At 36.5% G+C, this 15,620-nt stretch overlaps 1 protein-coding gene across 1 annotated transcript; it reads right to left on the bottom strand.

Annotated features, from left to right (window-relative positions):
- Positions 1–291: 291 nt before the first annotated feature.
- LOC103088878 (protein tyrosine phosphatase type IVA 2-like) lies at positions 292–4,488 on the bottom strand. The gene is given in 4 exon segments (XM_082931473.1): positions 292–776; positions 1,329–1,484; positions 2,199–2,354; positions 4,461–4,488. Coding segments are annotated over 4 exon segments (825 nt in total).
- Between the last annotated feature and the right edge of the window lie 11,132 nt (positions 4,489–15,620).

Genomic DNA, 15,620 nt, shown 5'->3' with positions numbered 1-15,620 from the left:
AAAGAGACTTTGTTGAAATTGAAGAATGGAATAAATTGGTAAAAAATTAATACAACAGTTTTAGAGCAAAGGAATATGGCATACTTTTTTTTTCTTTTCTTAAACATTTAATTCACATTATAGAGGGATTTCTTTTTTGTTTGTTTTTTTCCAATCATTAGGAGAGTGGTTGAGAAGTACTGAATCCATCACTACTTTGATGACACAGTTAAGATTCCAGATTCACATTTCCAGGTACCAAGTGTTCCCTCTAAATGCCACCATCAAGTCAGCCTTCTTATACATTTCTTTCTACTGAACGCAGCAATGCCCATTGGTATCTCTGAAGTGTAATCACCTCTTAGGTCGGTATTCCTCCAGGTAAAGCAGCTGTTTGGAATTGAATGCTCCCCTTCTTTTTTGTCTTATAAACTGAACTGCATCTTCGTACTTCATTCCACATTCAAACAAAGCAAGTGCGACCAACACAGGTGCCCTTCCCAGTCCTGCAACACAATGCACTGCAACACAACAACCTGGCTCTTCACGAAATTTGGTTTTTAGTAGGTTTAGCCAATCAACTATCTGATGAGGCGGTGGCGCTCCATCGTCAAAAGGCCAATCTAGAACGTGGGTTCCTTCTTTTTCAACTGCTGCTTTATCATATGTAGCATCACAAACTTGAACCAAAGTTGTCACTCCATACTTCTTAAGCTCCTCTGTGAACTTGTTGAGGGTAGCATTGGTAGGGTTGTGGGTTATCAGAAAACGCGTGTTCTCATAGATCTCCACAGGGGCTGGCAAATAAAAAGTATGAGCATGCGTGCGTGAGTGTGATGGGGAAAATGAAAAAAAAAATCAATAAATCTTGAAATGTTTCACAGCAGGAAACATTAAAAAGACCACTAAAATGCCTATTATCGATAAGTGTTTTCTCTATTCAACTTGTTTATTCTTTAAGAAGCTTTTCCCTTCAAGGTAAGCAGAAGTATTTGGAATCCACTTGAATCCAAATTCAATTTGGGCCTCAATGTCTGCTGATGGATACCTTCGGACTCCAAAAAAATCCAACTACATACGAAACTTAAGCAGCCTTTACTACATTTAGGCACTAGTGAGACAAGTTAAAAGAGTAGGTCGCTTTCCACTTTTGTTTACTTGATGCTTAATTTTACTGGAGTCATTAAAAGGTATATGCTTGCAATAAAAAAAAAAAAAAAGCCAACTATTTCTGAGGCCAGTCTCGGTGTCCAGAGTGTTCAAGGCAATGTTAATTATGGCACATAGAACCTCCAAGCTCATTTGTCAGCGGAAACACTGTGCTGAGTCTGGCAGAAGTCTGCCCTCACGCTCAGAATCGCCATAAATGTGCAACGTATATTCCAACGAAAAACGCTGGCGAGCTGGGGACTGGACATTGAAGTCCGGCGGTGGCGGGAGTGGTGGCGGCGACGCCCCCCGCACCCCCGCAGCCTCGGCGCGCAGGAATATGGCATAATTTAATGCTAAATTATTGCTCTAAAATTCTGCTGCTGAATTATTAAAGTAATATGACTTTTCTCCATATGCTAGGTAGAATTCTAGGATGTCCCCTAAGACTCCTACTCACTGAAGGGCATGTCCTGTATAGTTCCTTCTCCTTAAGGCTAGATGGAACTTCTGAGTATGAGGATGTCTCCCCCATGAGCAAATTAAATCGTAGTGCAAAAGTGAAGGGATTTTTGCTGATGTGATTATGATTCCTCTAATTAGTTGACTGAGTCATTCAGAATTCTGAGTGAGCATGAACTAATCAGATGAGCTCTTTAAAAAAGGGTCTGGAAGTCAGAAATGCTCTCTGCTACTGGATTTGAAGAGTAAGTCACAGTGACTTATTCAACACTGAATTCTGCCAATGACCACATGGCTTGGAAGAGGATCCCAAGCCTCAGATGTGACCGTTGCTCTAGCTGACACCTTGTTTGCTGTCTTGTCAGATCCTGAGCAGAGGTCCAGCTAAGCATAGTCCAGACTTTTGACCTACAGAAACTGTGAGATAACAAATTTTTTTTTTCTAAGTTGCTTAATTTGGCAATAAAAAAAAAAAAAAAGCCAACTATTTCTGAGGCCAGTCTCGGTGTCCAGAGTGTTCAAGGCAATGTTAATTATGGCACATAGAACCTCCAAGCTCATTTGTCAGCGGAAACACTGTGCTGAGTCTGGCAGAAGTCTGCCCTCACGCTCAGAATCGCCATAAATGTGCAACGTATATTCCAACGAAAAACGCTGGCGAGCTGGGGACTGGACATTGAAGTCCGGCGGTGGCGGGAGTGGTGGCGGCGACGCCCCCCGCACCCCCGCAGCCTCGGCGCGCAGGAATATGGCATAATTTAATGCTAAATTATTGCTCTAAAATTCTGCTGCTGAATTATTAAAGTAATATGACTTTTCTCCATATGCTAGGTAGAATTCTAGGATGTCCCCTAAGACTCCTACTCACTGAAGGGCATGTCCTGTATAGTTCCTTCTCCTTAAGGCTAGATGGAACTTCTGAGTATGAGGATGTCTCCCCCATGAGCAAATTAAATCGTAGTGCAAAAGTGAAGGGATTTTTGCTGATGTGATTATGATTCCTCTAATTAGTTGACTGAGTCATTCAGAATTCTGAGTGAGCATGAACTAATCAGATGAGCTCTTTAAAAAAGGGTCTGGAAGTCAGAAATGCTCTCTGCTACTGGATTTGAAGAGTAAGTCACAGTGACTTATTCAACACTGAATTCTGCCAATGACCACATGGCTTGGAAGAGGATCCCAAGCCTCAGATGTGACCGTTGCTCTAGCTGACACCTTGTTTGCTGTCTTGTCAGATCCTGAGCAGAGGTCCAGCTAAGCATAGTCCAGACTTTTGACCTACAGAAACTGTGAGATAACAAATTTTTTTTTTCTAAGTTGCTTAATTTGTGGTAATTTGTTAACACAACAATAAAATTTTAACATACTCCTCATTGGATAGGTATTCTGAGGGGGCAGGAGAGTGGGGATAATATATATGGAAAATACGTTTACTAAAAATTGAATGAAAATCCATTGACAATGCTTAGTGGATTAGTTAACCTAAAAATATTCAGGCTAGTAGATTTCTTTCCCCTACATCTGGATCTTACTTCTAAGAGTTAGGTATAGTTTGGGACAGAGCAGTCCATCAAGCAGGGCATAAAATGGCCATGTGATACTGTGTCAGAGAAAAAAATATGCCCCTATTTATCTCACTTGATTATCACTGGGAAATTATCATTGGTTTGCTAAAGGGAGGAAATTGGCTTATTTTGGTTAGAACTAGACATGGATTTGTTGACCATCAGTTAATTGTTAATTTAAAGTAAAACTACATGACTCATTCTATGTCTTTGTTTCTATCTGGAAAATATTAATATTTTCTTTATATTGCACTGATGAATGTGATTAAGAACTGAATCAAGCATTGGTGTATCATAGAGACATAGAAATGATGGTCATAAGTTTTATGCAAGTGTAATATTTGTGGAGAGTTCTGCTCCCTTCCCTCCCAGCTTTCTTGTTTGATTCTTGGGATAATAGAAACTGATTCTTGAAAAGGATGAAGAAATTAACAAAAACACTGTAAGCAGAGTAAAGCTCCAGAGTTATATTAAGAAACAATTTAGCAGTCTTTAGGAAGGAAGAGAAAATAGGGTGGTTCTCTATAGGGTAGCACATGGAATTCGGTTATAAGAAGTGCTTCAGTGCAGCAGTAGAAAGGTTTATTTGTCCATAAATGTGTCCTCAGCAGGATGAGCTTGGAAAGGCTGCTTCCTTCACCCATTCTGTTACTATCTGATTTCCATTCCTTCTGAAGCCTGGATTTGAAGGCCAATGCCTCATTGTAACAGTAAGGAATGGAAATCAGATAGTAACAGAATCTCTCAAAAACTGAATCAGAGGCTGAGAGGAGATAGAGGATCCCAAGCAGGGAGGGCAGAGGAGTAAGAAGGCGGGGAAAAAAAAAGAGGGAGCAATAGAGAAGACATTCCCTAATGTCCTTTGATGGACATGTTTTGTATTGTCTACAGAAGAGGAAACAAAACAAAGTTTGACATTATTTTCTGGACTCTGTGTATTTGATCTTAGGATTTTAGAACTCTTTGGTAATGAAGTGTATTTTTAATTCTTTCAGACATTAAGGGTGTAGCTATAAGGTTACACTTCTTTGTTCATTAGAATTATAAGTGTCTGGAGAATGTGTAAGTCAACAAACAGGATTTCAAGTAATTTTATTATTAAACTACAGAGTTTATATCTACATGCATGTGTGTAGATATGAACAACATATAAATCTGCAGCATTTCCTAGCAAATTCTTATACATAATGCATATTATATCATACTAAACAAAATCATAAGAGTTCAGCAATAGTCTTCTCTATTCTAGTAATTATATGTTTGCCTTGCCCTCAAATCATCCTAAAATTGCCAGGGCCTAATCACCTCTGAGCTCATTATCTGGTCGGCTCATGGTAGACTTCCACACACTGTCTTTGGGAGTTTTAAGGCGGAAGTTAATTCCTTCTTTTCTCATGTGAGGGAGTGGAATGATTCCTACACTATCCCTTCAGCTGCCTGGATGGATGTCTCCTTAAGCAAAAATGGAATGTGGAGGAAAGACGTTGTGGAGAAAAGTGAAGGGGAAGACTTTACAGTAATCCCATGACCCCATAGTGAGAGATTTTCTTTGTCCTCATCTACTGTGCTCCTTACTGAATAATATCCAATTCAGTATTTTTCATCCTTATGGGGAATTAAAATTCACAAGTCATTTTTACTGGGATTATGGCATTTTAGGGTACAAAATATATACATGCACACTTTCGTATTCAGTTAGCTTTATTCAGCTTAAAGTTTCTCATTCTCTTTATTGTTTTCCTACAACCACAAGTTGACTAGCTGTGACCTTTGGGTCATTCTAAATTTTGGGGATAATATAATTGTACTTCTCATCCTACCTAAGCAGAAGCGCTAAAGGTATTTTTTTAAACCATTCTTTTCCTATTGAAGTATAGTTGATTTACAATGTTGTGTTAGTTTCAGGTGTACAGCAAAATGATTCAGTTATACATATATCTATTCTTTACCAGATTCTTTTCCCATATAGGTTATTATTATAGCATTGAGTAGAGTTCCCTGTGCTATACACTAGGTCCTTGTTTTTTATCTATTTTATACATAGTGGTGTGTATATGTTAATCACAAACTAATTTACCCCCCCATCACCTGCTAAAGGTATTTTTTTAACCACATAATTTGTCCTGAAAATGCAGAGTACTTTCTCTTTGGTCTCTATTATTTTATGACAAAAATATTATCCTTTAATTATCTGTATGTGAATTCATTTATGTATTTTGCAGAGAGATGTGAATGCAAATGGTTCTAATAGAGCAAGATCAGTGGTAACAAAGGCACTGAGTTCTTCAGGAAACTGAGGATTGAAAAGCTTGAAAGGCTGAAGGCTATCTGAGGCCTCTGACCATAGAAAGTTTATCATAACTTCTTGGCTCACCTGTGCCTTTAAAAATTCCTTTGTCCCTTGTCTAAAGTGGTATCTAGTGTAGGGCCATAACTTACACTAATCATCAACTCTTCCTCTAGAATCTTAACATGTAACTTCTTTTAAAGAAATTTGGTTCCCCATGCTCTCCATGGCCCTCTGTTCTCTGCTCAAACCCAACGTGTAAAAATCCTGAGTTTCTTAAAAAAAAAAAAAATCATGAGTTTCTAATCACAATCTATCAGGAAACCACTTAAAGACAAGTTTTTCTTAGACTTTTATCTTTCAAAAGGAACACCAGGATATGATGTAAACACACCTGTTACTATTATTGTGTGGTTATTCAGACTCCTGTCAGCCTTGTAGTTTTATTTTTTAAAATACTGTATTTTTGAAGAGGGAAAAAAAGCTTACCACACAATTAGTAGGACAGTATTAATCTGGATAAAGGGATTTTTGAACTGTGTGAAAGGCTCTCTTAAAGCTGATGTCCTTTTTTACAGTTCCATCACTGACTTAGTTGAAAATGTGGAAAGCAGGCTCATTATAAATATGGATGATCAAAGCTTGAAGAGGGAATGGAGATATTTGAGGACAGAATTAGGATTTCAAGAAGATGAATGATGGCTAAAATAATCAAGTGGAAATATAAGGATATATGTAAATGCTGAACTTGAGCTCTAAAAGTCAACTGCACAAATACAGGTTAGGGCAATACCTGGCTTGAGAGCAGGTGAGAAGGTGTTCATCAATACTAATTAACAATAAAGCAAAGCAGGAAACAGAATAAGCTATGGAGTTTCCACTTAAGCCAATAATATGATATGTTCTCTAAAATAGCTTATGTAATCTTACCCTATGTAATCTTATTAAAAAGAATAAAACATCCTATGTAAATATATAGTTCTGTAAATATATTTATGATTCTTGTGTGTTGATATAAATTGTAGAGTGAGGCATGTGAAGCCATACAGATAACAATTACATTGGTTAGCTTAGGGGATTTAAAATTTTTTTTATCCAATCCTGTTGTAAGAATTTGAAATTCCAATTACAGTATATAAAATAAAATAATGTCGGGCTTCCCTGGAGGCCTGCCGTTGCAGGGGACACGGGTTTGTGCCCCGGTCTGGGAAGATCCCACATGCCGCGGAGCGGCTGTGCCCGTGAGCCATGGCCGCTGAGCCTGAGCGTCCGGAGCCTGTGCTCCGCAGCGGGAGAGGCCACGACAGTGAGAGGCCCGCGTACCACAAAAAAAAAAATAAATAAATAAAATAAAATAAAATAATGTCAAGGGTACATGGAACTCCTAAAGAAGTAAAAATAATAATAGCAACAATAACTATATTCCTGTTATACTTGTGTAGCAAACTACAGTTTATGTTATATAATAAATTAGTTTATTATTAATTAAAATTATTCTTTAATTTTAGCTTTAATTGGTTCCTTACAACTCTATAAGATAGGTAAGGTAGGACTTCTTTTACTTCTAGGTATTAATGCAAACTCAGGGAGGCGAAGTGATTTAATTTGATCAGAGTTCCAGTGGTCATAACAATAACACAAATATGTCTTTCCAGAAGCATTGCTGTGGATGAGTCAGAATAGCATCCAGAGGAAGAAAGACCTAGTTTGGTATTCTGTGTTGAGTGTATGCATATCTAAATGGGAAAGCATAATATACAGTGTAAAATAATATCTTAGCATATATTTTATATAAATAATATAATAGAAAATAATGCACTGTAATGTAATAAAGTTAGAGATTTAATCATATATTCATTTCTTTTAATGTTTTAGTAGGCATATTAAAACACTGAAACTCATCAAAGATAAACATAGAAAGTGTGCTAACATTCTAAAAACCATGGCTTAGGAAATTAACTTGAAGGAACAGAGAAATGGTTTTAAAGAGCAAGCTCCAAAAGAGTCGGGATCATTTCTGTAGGCACAGAATAATTATTTGTTCAATGACATAACTTCTGTTATTATTTATTTGAAGAAAAGACATTTGAGTTATTTCAGAGGATAGTCATAGAAATAAGAGCTGAAAATTATATTAAGACAAATTCCAGCTATATTCATAGAAAGAAGAAATTTCTCATGATCAATGCTTTTTTGAGGCTTTTAAAAGTATTTGGGATCACTCCACTGCAGCAGTCTCTTAATTTTAAGTGTCTACATTTTAGTTTAAATACCAAAACCTGTTTTGCTAACAGTAGAATATTTTTCAGGTAAAGAATAAGCCATATACATCTAATAATTTTCTACTGAAACTTGGACGATTGTCAAAACTTATAAAATAATTTCCATGACCTCAAGGAAAGACTAAATAATGCATTGTGCTTTTGAATTGAAATATGCCATGTCAGGAGTAGGCAAGAGTGGACTAGGATTAGAAGTTTGTGAACATAGACAGTATTCAAAAATCTTAATTTAAAAAAGTCCAACTTCTCAATTATCTAGGTATGCTTTTTTCTTCTAATCTTTTTAATTTTTAATGTGAAGTGGCCAAAAGGAAAAAGGGCCATAACTGGAGGAAAGCTTCATGTTTGGGTTGGAGAGTGATTATGCATAACATGCATAGTAGACTTTGTTTACTGGGAGAAAAAAGGGTTTTGATGACATATCAATAATTGTTAAATTTCGTTTTTACAGTTTTCTTTATTATGGGTAAATCCACTGAGTTTTGAGTATATCAGGAAATTGTATATGGGATACTGTTGATGGGGCTTCATTTCACCTTTCAGAAGAACTGAATTCAGAACAGTGCAATATGCTTTAAGCATGTAATAGATCTTTTTAAAAACTTTTATTTATTTTGGCTGTGTTGGGTCTTCGTTGCTTCGTGCGGGCTTTCTCTAGTTGCGGCGAGCGGGGGCTACTCTTCGTTGTGGTGCGCAGGCTTCTTATTGTGGTGGCTTCTTTTGTTGCGGAGCATGGGCTCTAGGCACGCGGGCTTCAGGAGTTGGGGCGCGCGGGCTTAGTTGCTCTGAGGCATGTGGGATCTTCCCAGACCAGGGATCGAACCTGTGTCCCCACAGAGCCAAGGTACAGACGCTTGATGCTTTCTATAATTTCTAAGCATGTAATAGATCTTGATAGTCACCAAGGGAACATATTTTTGTCTTTCTTGTTTTAAAATAAATGGCCTATTTTTTCTTTGATGATCAGTTTATTTCTTAAATATATATCAAACTAAATTGATTTTGTTGAAAGTTAACCTCATTATTCAATTCATTTAAGAACAAATCTGTGAAACGCAAGTTAAAAAGTAACTTGAAATTTAAGACAAACAATACTTATGCTGACAGATATGTGCATTGTCAAATTTTGGAACACATTTAAAAATCTAAAGATTAAAGAACAGTAATTTATACATGAAAGACAGGTCAGAGATCTGATTTTTTGGAGCAATAAAAATATTTATTTTGTAAATTCCAATATTATATATTGGATTATATATTATTTATATTATATATATGTGTAAATATATGTATATATATTTGGGGATGTAGAAGGGTTATAGACTTATTTTCTTAGGACATATTATATAATAACAGAAATAACTTTTTTGATCAAGTGGGTATAAACTCAAGGTTCAGGACAACTTAAAGTTTTGTGGTGGGTGTATTTCATAAATATAATATATACTAAAAAGTGTCATGGTAAATATAAAATGTGAACAAAACTCTTGCAAAAAATTAAAGTGAATGTTTATAGTATTATAGCTTGTATTTCTCACTAGTATTTACTGAAATGAATGTGTTACCTGATCATTGCTTCAGTGTTTATGATTAATTGAAGACTCAGCTTGCCTGTCTGAATGGGGAAATTTTGATCTTTCTATTTAGCTTGTATTTCCAGAAAGGTACCCTTGTATCCCTTGCCTATTTTCATAGACGAAGAATGGACTTCCGTGGCTGTACAGAAGCAACAGAACAGAATTCATAACTATGATTTTCAGAGTAATATTGTGTCTCAGGGGGCGATACAAATAACTGACTCATTTTCTGACTAGACTAGTTGTATGATAGGACAGCAATCTTTTACTTAAAGTTTCTCTATCTTAAAAATAGTGGATATATCATGAATACCACTTATCTTTCTGGGGATGAAAATAATTTACAGGATATGTTAGAGTACTTTGTAAGTGTATAATGTTCTGCAAATGCTCAATAATTAAGAGAACAGCTCATTTAAAAATATAAATCAAGTATCTTAGAAGAAGAAGAATTGCAGGAAAGAAACCAGGCAAAGTGCCACTGTGTCAGTGCTCTCGGCAGATTGTTTAGCTGCAGCGAGGTATGGTAGTTTTTATCGACTCCTCCTTGCAGCATAAACCTGGCAGACACCAGATTACCCTTTTTTAAAAAAAATTATTTTTGGCTGCGTCAGGTCTTAGTTGCAGCACGCATGTGCTTTGTTGAGTCATGTGGGATCTTTCATTGCCCTGCGCGGGCTCTTCCTTGTGATGTGCGGGCTTCTCTCTAGTTGTGGTGTGCAGGCTTCAGGTCGCGTGGCCTCTGTAGTTTGTGGCACGCAGACTCTCTAGTTGAGGTGCACAAGCTCAGTAGTTGTGGCGTGCGGGCTTATTTGCCCCACGGCATATGGCATCCTAGTTCGCTGACCAGGGATGGAACCCGCCTCCCCTGCGTTGTAAGGTGGATTCTTTACCTCTGGACCACCAGGGAAGTACCCCAGATTACCCTTTAGAGCTCCTTGACCTTGACCAGTGACAAGATCTCTGACTTAAAAGAAATAATATGCACCCACTCAGTATGAGACATGCTGAGAACAGAGAACATGAAGGTTTTCATGGAGCTTTGGGGAAGGCAGGGGATTAAATAAATCTTAATAATATCTTGCACCGAATTGACAAATAGCATGGGAACTGCAGGCTGCTCAGAGCACACAGTAGGAGCACAGAAGCTCTTTCAACGTGAAGGTAGAGTTAGTTGGGGAAAGCTTTCCAGGGAAGTGCCTTGTGCTTAGCTCTCTGCTACTGGGCAGAAATTTGTGTTAGGAAAGGGGCATAGTGCCCAAGGAGGTAACACTATGTACCAAATAGAATTCCAAATAGAATAATTCCAAATAGAATTATTTTAGAATTTTTATTTATTCTATTTTTATCATTTGTTGACTGTCATCTCTCTTCAGTCTGTATTTGATCATGTGTCATTCTCTTCTACCTTCCAGGTTGTAAAGTTTCCTTATTGCATAATAAACTCCTGAGTTTAGCTTCCAAGTTTCTCCACAATCTGACACTTACTCATAAATCTTAAAATTCAATCAAAAAGAAGCACCCTCCAGACATGATGGTATTTGAGCTTTCTTGTATGTGAATTTTGGTCTTCACATATCTATGCCTGTAGAAATAATTTAAGACATAACCCAAATCCTATCTTCTTCATAAATTTTCTGATTCCACTCTTTGGAAGAAGACTTTCCAGAAAAATACATTTATTGTCTATAATGTTAAGTTGTTACTTACCCCTTGTTATGTTTTCTGGGACTTCCCTCACAGAAAATATTCAAATCATAGAATTATTTAATCTGAGAAGAAAGCATGACTGCTTCAAAAAAGAAATGAAAAGTTATTTATATGCCATAATTATATTTTGAGCTCATGAGTCTTAATACTATAAAGTTCGAATGTATCCTTTTACTCTGCTCTGCCTCAAACATTGACTGATTCATTCTGAAGAATATAGCACATCTATTTTATAGCTTGAGAGCTTTTTTTTTTTTAACAGTTCTGGTTCAAAGCTATAAAATTATGCCTAAGATATTATACTTTTCTGTGTGTTTATTTTTGGTTCTCCAACTAGATTTTAACAAGCCCTATAAGATAAGAATTTTTATTCCTTCTCTCCCTCTTCCTATTCTTTTTCTTTGCCTTTTCTCTCTCTCTCTTCCCCTCCCACCTTTTCTTCCTTCTGCTCAGGCTTCCATATTTATTCAGTAAATATGATTAAAATACACATGCACTTAGGGAGGATGTGAATGCTGGAAAGGTGCTGGATTAAATTAAGTAGTCTAACATAAAGAACTACCAGGATATATCATGGAAACAATGTGAAGGTAATACAGTTAGATTTCAAGAGATGCTAGCATTGGGAACTGGAAGATGTTTACTTACTAAAAATAGCTACTTGATCTTTTTCTCTCTATAAGAAAAACATATTCTCTAATCTCCAGTTTTGTCTTTTGTGTCTGCCCCAATTTTTTCATTTTCTTTGTAAATCTGTCTCAACTAGGCTTTACATCACACACACGACACAAAAATGGCAGCACATCTTTCTCTGAGAAGCATGACCTTCTAGATTCAGGACCACCACCAACTGACTCCTAGGCTTTGTATTTCAGAGTCCAGATTCTGGAGAGAGAGAGAGAGAGAAAGAGAGAGAGAGAGACAGAATTGAATTGAATCTGCTCAGCTCATGGGTCAGTTCTCCACTCTTGATCCAAACAAAAGATGGGGAAGGATCATGAAGGGACAAACTTGGAAAGAGACACTATCCCTTCTGGCTAGAGTCACTGTAGTATGGGGACAGTACATCAGATAAGAGAGCATCCTAAACCTGTCAGCTGTATTTGTTATATGTAGGCATTATGAATATCAAACGGTTACATTTCAGGAGACAAAGCTTGAGCTAGAATAAAGGAATGAGATTCAAAAAGAAATAATGAGCATAAAGCTTCACAAATACATCAATAAATTTAAGCTATTATTGACACATTAAACAAAAATATGTAATTTGATAATAAAAATTAAGTGAAATATATTTCATTTGAATTACTTTATTTTAAACATAATAAATATGGATTAGAAGTTTCAAGATGAGTCATTCAGCTATATAATGAAATGTATATGTCATATGTGTACATATATTGCCTACCACATTCTCTTTTCTGTTCTAGATTTTAAGGAGATGACAGTGAAAAATATTACAGTAGATGATTTCTACAAGTAGTACTATTACTAGGGGAAACAGATAAGTAAACAGAAAGTTACAGTGCATTATAAGTTATGTGAAACTTATGGGAGTACATGAGAAGAAATTATCTCCATCTTGGGAGTCTGGGAAAGCTTTCTGAAAGATATTGCATATAAGTTGAGACCCAAAGAATGAGTAGGAATTAATCAGAGAAGGAGGTAGGGAAAAGAATTGCAAGCAGAGGAACTGCATGCGTAAAATCCCTGAGATTAGAGAGATGATGACTGCTTTAGGGAACTTAAAGAAGTTGATTAAGTCTGAAATGTGAAGAAGTAGCAAGGGATGTGGCTCAGGAGAAAAGGAGGCACAGATCAGGAAGCACCTGGTAAGACATTCTAGAGTTTACCTTAAGAGCAATGTGGAGCCATTATAACGTTTCATTCAGGGGCAGAACATGATCGGATTTGCCATTTATAAAGAAAAAGAGCTCTGTTCAGTGTGGCAAAAATCGGAAGGAAGCAACATGAATTTTGAGAGTATTGCAAAAATTCTGGTGCAGTGTTATTGGAGTTTATAAAGAAATTGGCAGTGGGAATGGAGAGAAGTAGATGGAGTTAAAAAGTATTTTGGAAATAAAATCTATAGAATGTGCTGGATGTAGGGAGTAATGAAGATAAAATTGTTCCCTATGACTCTCAGGTTTCTATTTGAGGGTACTGTCTGAATTGTGGTATCATTCACTAATATAGAGACACTGGAAGAAGAAAAGCAGGCTTGTTGGAAGAGAAAAACAATAGTTTCAGTACTGAATAGGTAAAGCTTCAAGAACCTGAAAGGCATCCATGTATGTGTGTCCTTAGTCCCTGGAAAGCCACTGTTTGCTACCAATATTTAGTAGCAACTTCTTATTTTTAAGACACAGTTTAGTCCTGATAAAAATACATTAAATATCTTCTAACTTTCTAACTTTAGTCTAACCACATTCCACCCCTTGACTGATTTTTCTAAAATACATTTCTGATTATGTCACTTACCAGTTCAGTATCTTTAATGTTTAATAAAGACTGCTGCTAAATGGAAATTACTTATTCTGCTACTATTTTGTACATAGAAGATACTCAGATTTCTAATGATTCATAGTTTTCATTTCTTTAAATTCACTTATTAGACACCTGCAATACACAGCACACTATTGAGATACAAAAGTAAATAGGATGAGGTAATGATCTTCAATAGAGTTTAAATCTATATAACTTTCAAATTAACTTTCAATAATTGTGTATCACAAAAGTGAAGTAGAAATATCAAAAGAAAGAGGGCTTTGAAAGTGCTATCATTCAGTAAAGCCTCAGAAACCCAGAAATGTTAGGGAATTCATAAGGGAATAAAGATTTACCATGTGGGTATTGAAAAGATACTAAAAACATGAAAAAAAATAGATTCTCATTTATCTAGTGATGTGAGGAGTGGAAATACTGGATCATAGGGTAACTCTGCTGTTAGTTCCTTAAGGAACCTCCCTACTGTTCCCCATAATGGCTGCATCAATTTACATTCCCACCTAGAGTGTAGAAAAGTTCCTTTTTCTCCACACCCTCTCCAGCATTTATTATTTGTAGACTTTCTGATGATGGCCATTCTGACTGGTGCAAGGTGATTCCTCAATGTAGTTTTGACTTGATTGTGAGGACAATTTCAGGAGATCAGTGAGTCCCTAAGTCAGTCACAAGAATATCATAGAGAGAAATGAAGAGAACAACCATAGTCTACATTCAATTGGCATTTAAATAAATGCATGAAGTTGATGGTTAAAAGCTGGAACTAGAACTGTGATTCAGATATGTGTGTGTGTCTGTATGTTTATATTTATGTATGAGTGTATGTATATCTTTGTAAGCTTATAAAGAATCCAGACATTTGGGGTCTCCAGAGAGAATGTGGTGGCAAGGGTTATCAGTTTAAAAACATATTCAGTATCCCATGCTCTTGGATTGGAAAAATTAATATTGTTAAAATGGCCATATTACCCAGAGCAATCTATAGATTTAATGCGATCCCTATCAAATTATTCATCACAGTTTTCACAGAACTAGAACAAATACTCTTAAAATTTATAAGGAACCACAAAAGACTCAGAATTGCCAAAGTAATCCTGAGGAAAAAGAATAAAGCTGGAGGCATAACCTTCTCAGACTTCAGATAATACTGCAAAGCCATGCTAATCAAAACAGCATGGTATTGGTGCAAAAACAGACCTATGGATCAAAGGAACAGAATAGATATCCCAGAAATAAACCCATACACCTACAGTCACTTAATCTTTGACAAAGGAGGCAACAATATACAATAGGTAAAAGACAGTCTCTTCAGCAAGTGGTGTTGGGAAAGCTGGAAGCTGTATGTAAATCAATGAAGTTAGAACACTCCCTTACACCATATACAAAAATAAACTCAAAATTACTTAAAGACTTAAGAGAACAAAGGCAAAACATTCTCTGACATAAATTGTAGCAATGCTTTCTTAGGTCAGTCTCCCAAAGCAAAACAAATAAACAAAAGGGACCTAATCAAACCTATAAGCTTTTGCATAGCAAAGGAAACCATAACCAAAATGAAAAGACAACCTATGGAATGAGAGAAAATGTTTGCAAATGATGCAACTGACAAGGGCTTAATTTCCAAAATACATAAACAGCTCAAACGGCTCAATATCAAAAAAATGAACAACCCAACAGAAGACTTAAATAGACATTTCTCCAAAGAAGACATATAAGTAGTCAACAGACACATGAAAAGATGATCAATGTCGCTAACTGTTAGAGAAATGCAAGTCAAAACTACATTGAGGAATCACCTTGCACCAGTCAGAATGGCCATCATCAGAAAGTCTACAAATAATAAATGCTGGAGAGGGTGTGGAGAAAAAGGAACTTTTCTACACTCTAGGTGGGAATGTAAATTGATGCAGCCATTATGGGGAACAGTAGGGAGGTTCCTTAAGGAACTAACAGCAGAGTTATCCTATGATCCAGTATTTCCACTCCTCGGCATACTTCCAGAAAAGATGAAAACTTTAATTTAAAAAGATACCTGGGGCTTCCCTGGTGGCGCAGTGGTTGAGAGTCCGCCTGCCGATGCAGGGGACACGGGTTCGTGACCCGG

This window comes from Lipotes vexillifer, unplaced genomic scaffold (genome assembly GCF_000442215.2).
Source record: "Lipotes vexillifer unplaced genomic scaffold, Lipotes_vexillifer_v1.1 scaffold67, whole genome shotgun sequence".
Taxonomy (NCBI): domain Eukaryota; kingdom Metazoa; phylum Chordata; class Mammalia; order Artiodactyla; family Lipotidae; genus Lipotes; species Lipotes vexillifer.
This window is presented reverse-complemented; position numbering and strand designations above follow the sequence as displayed.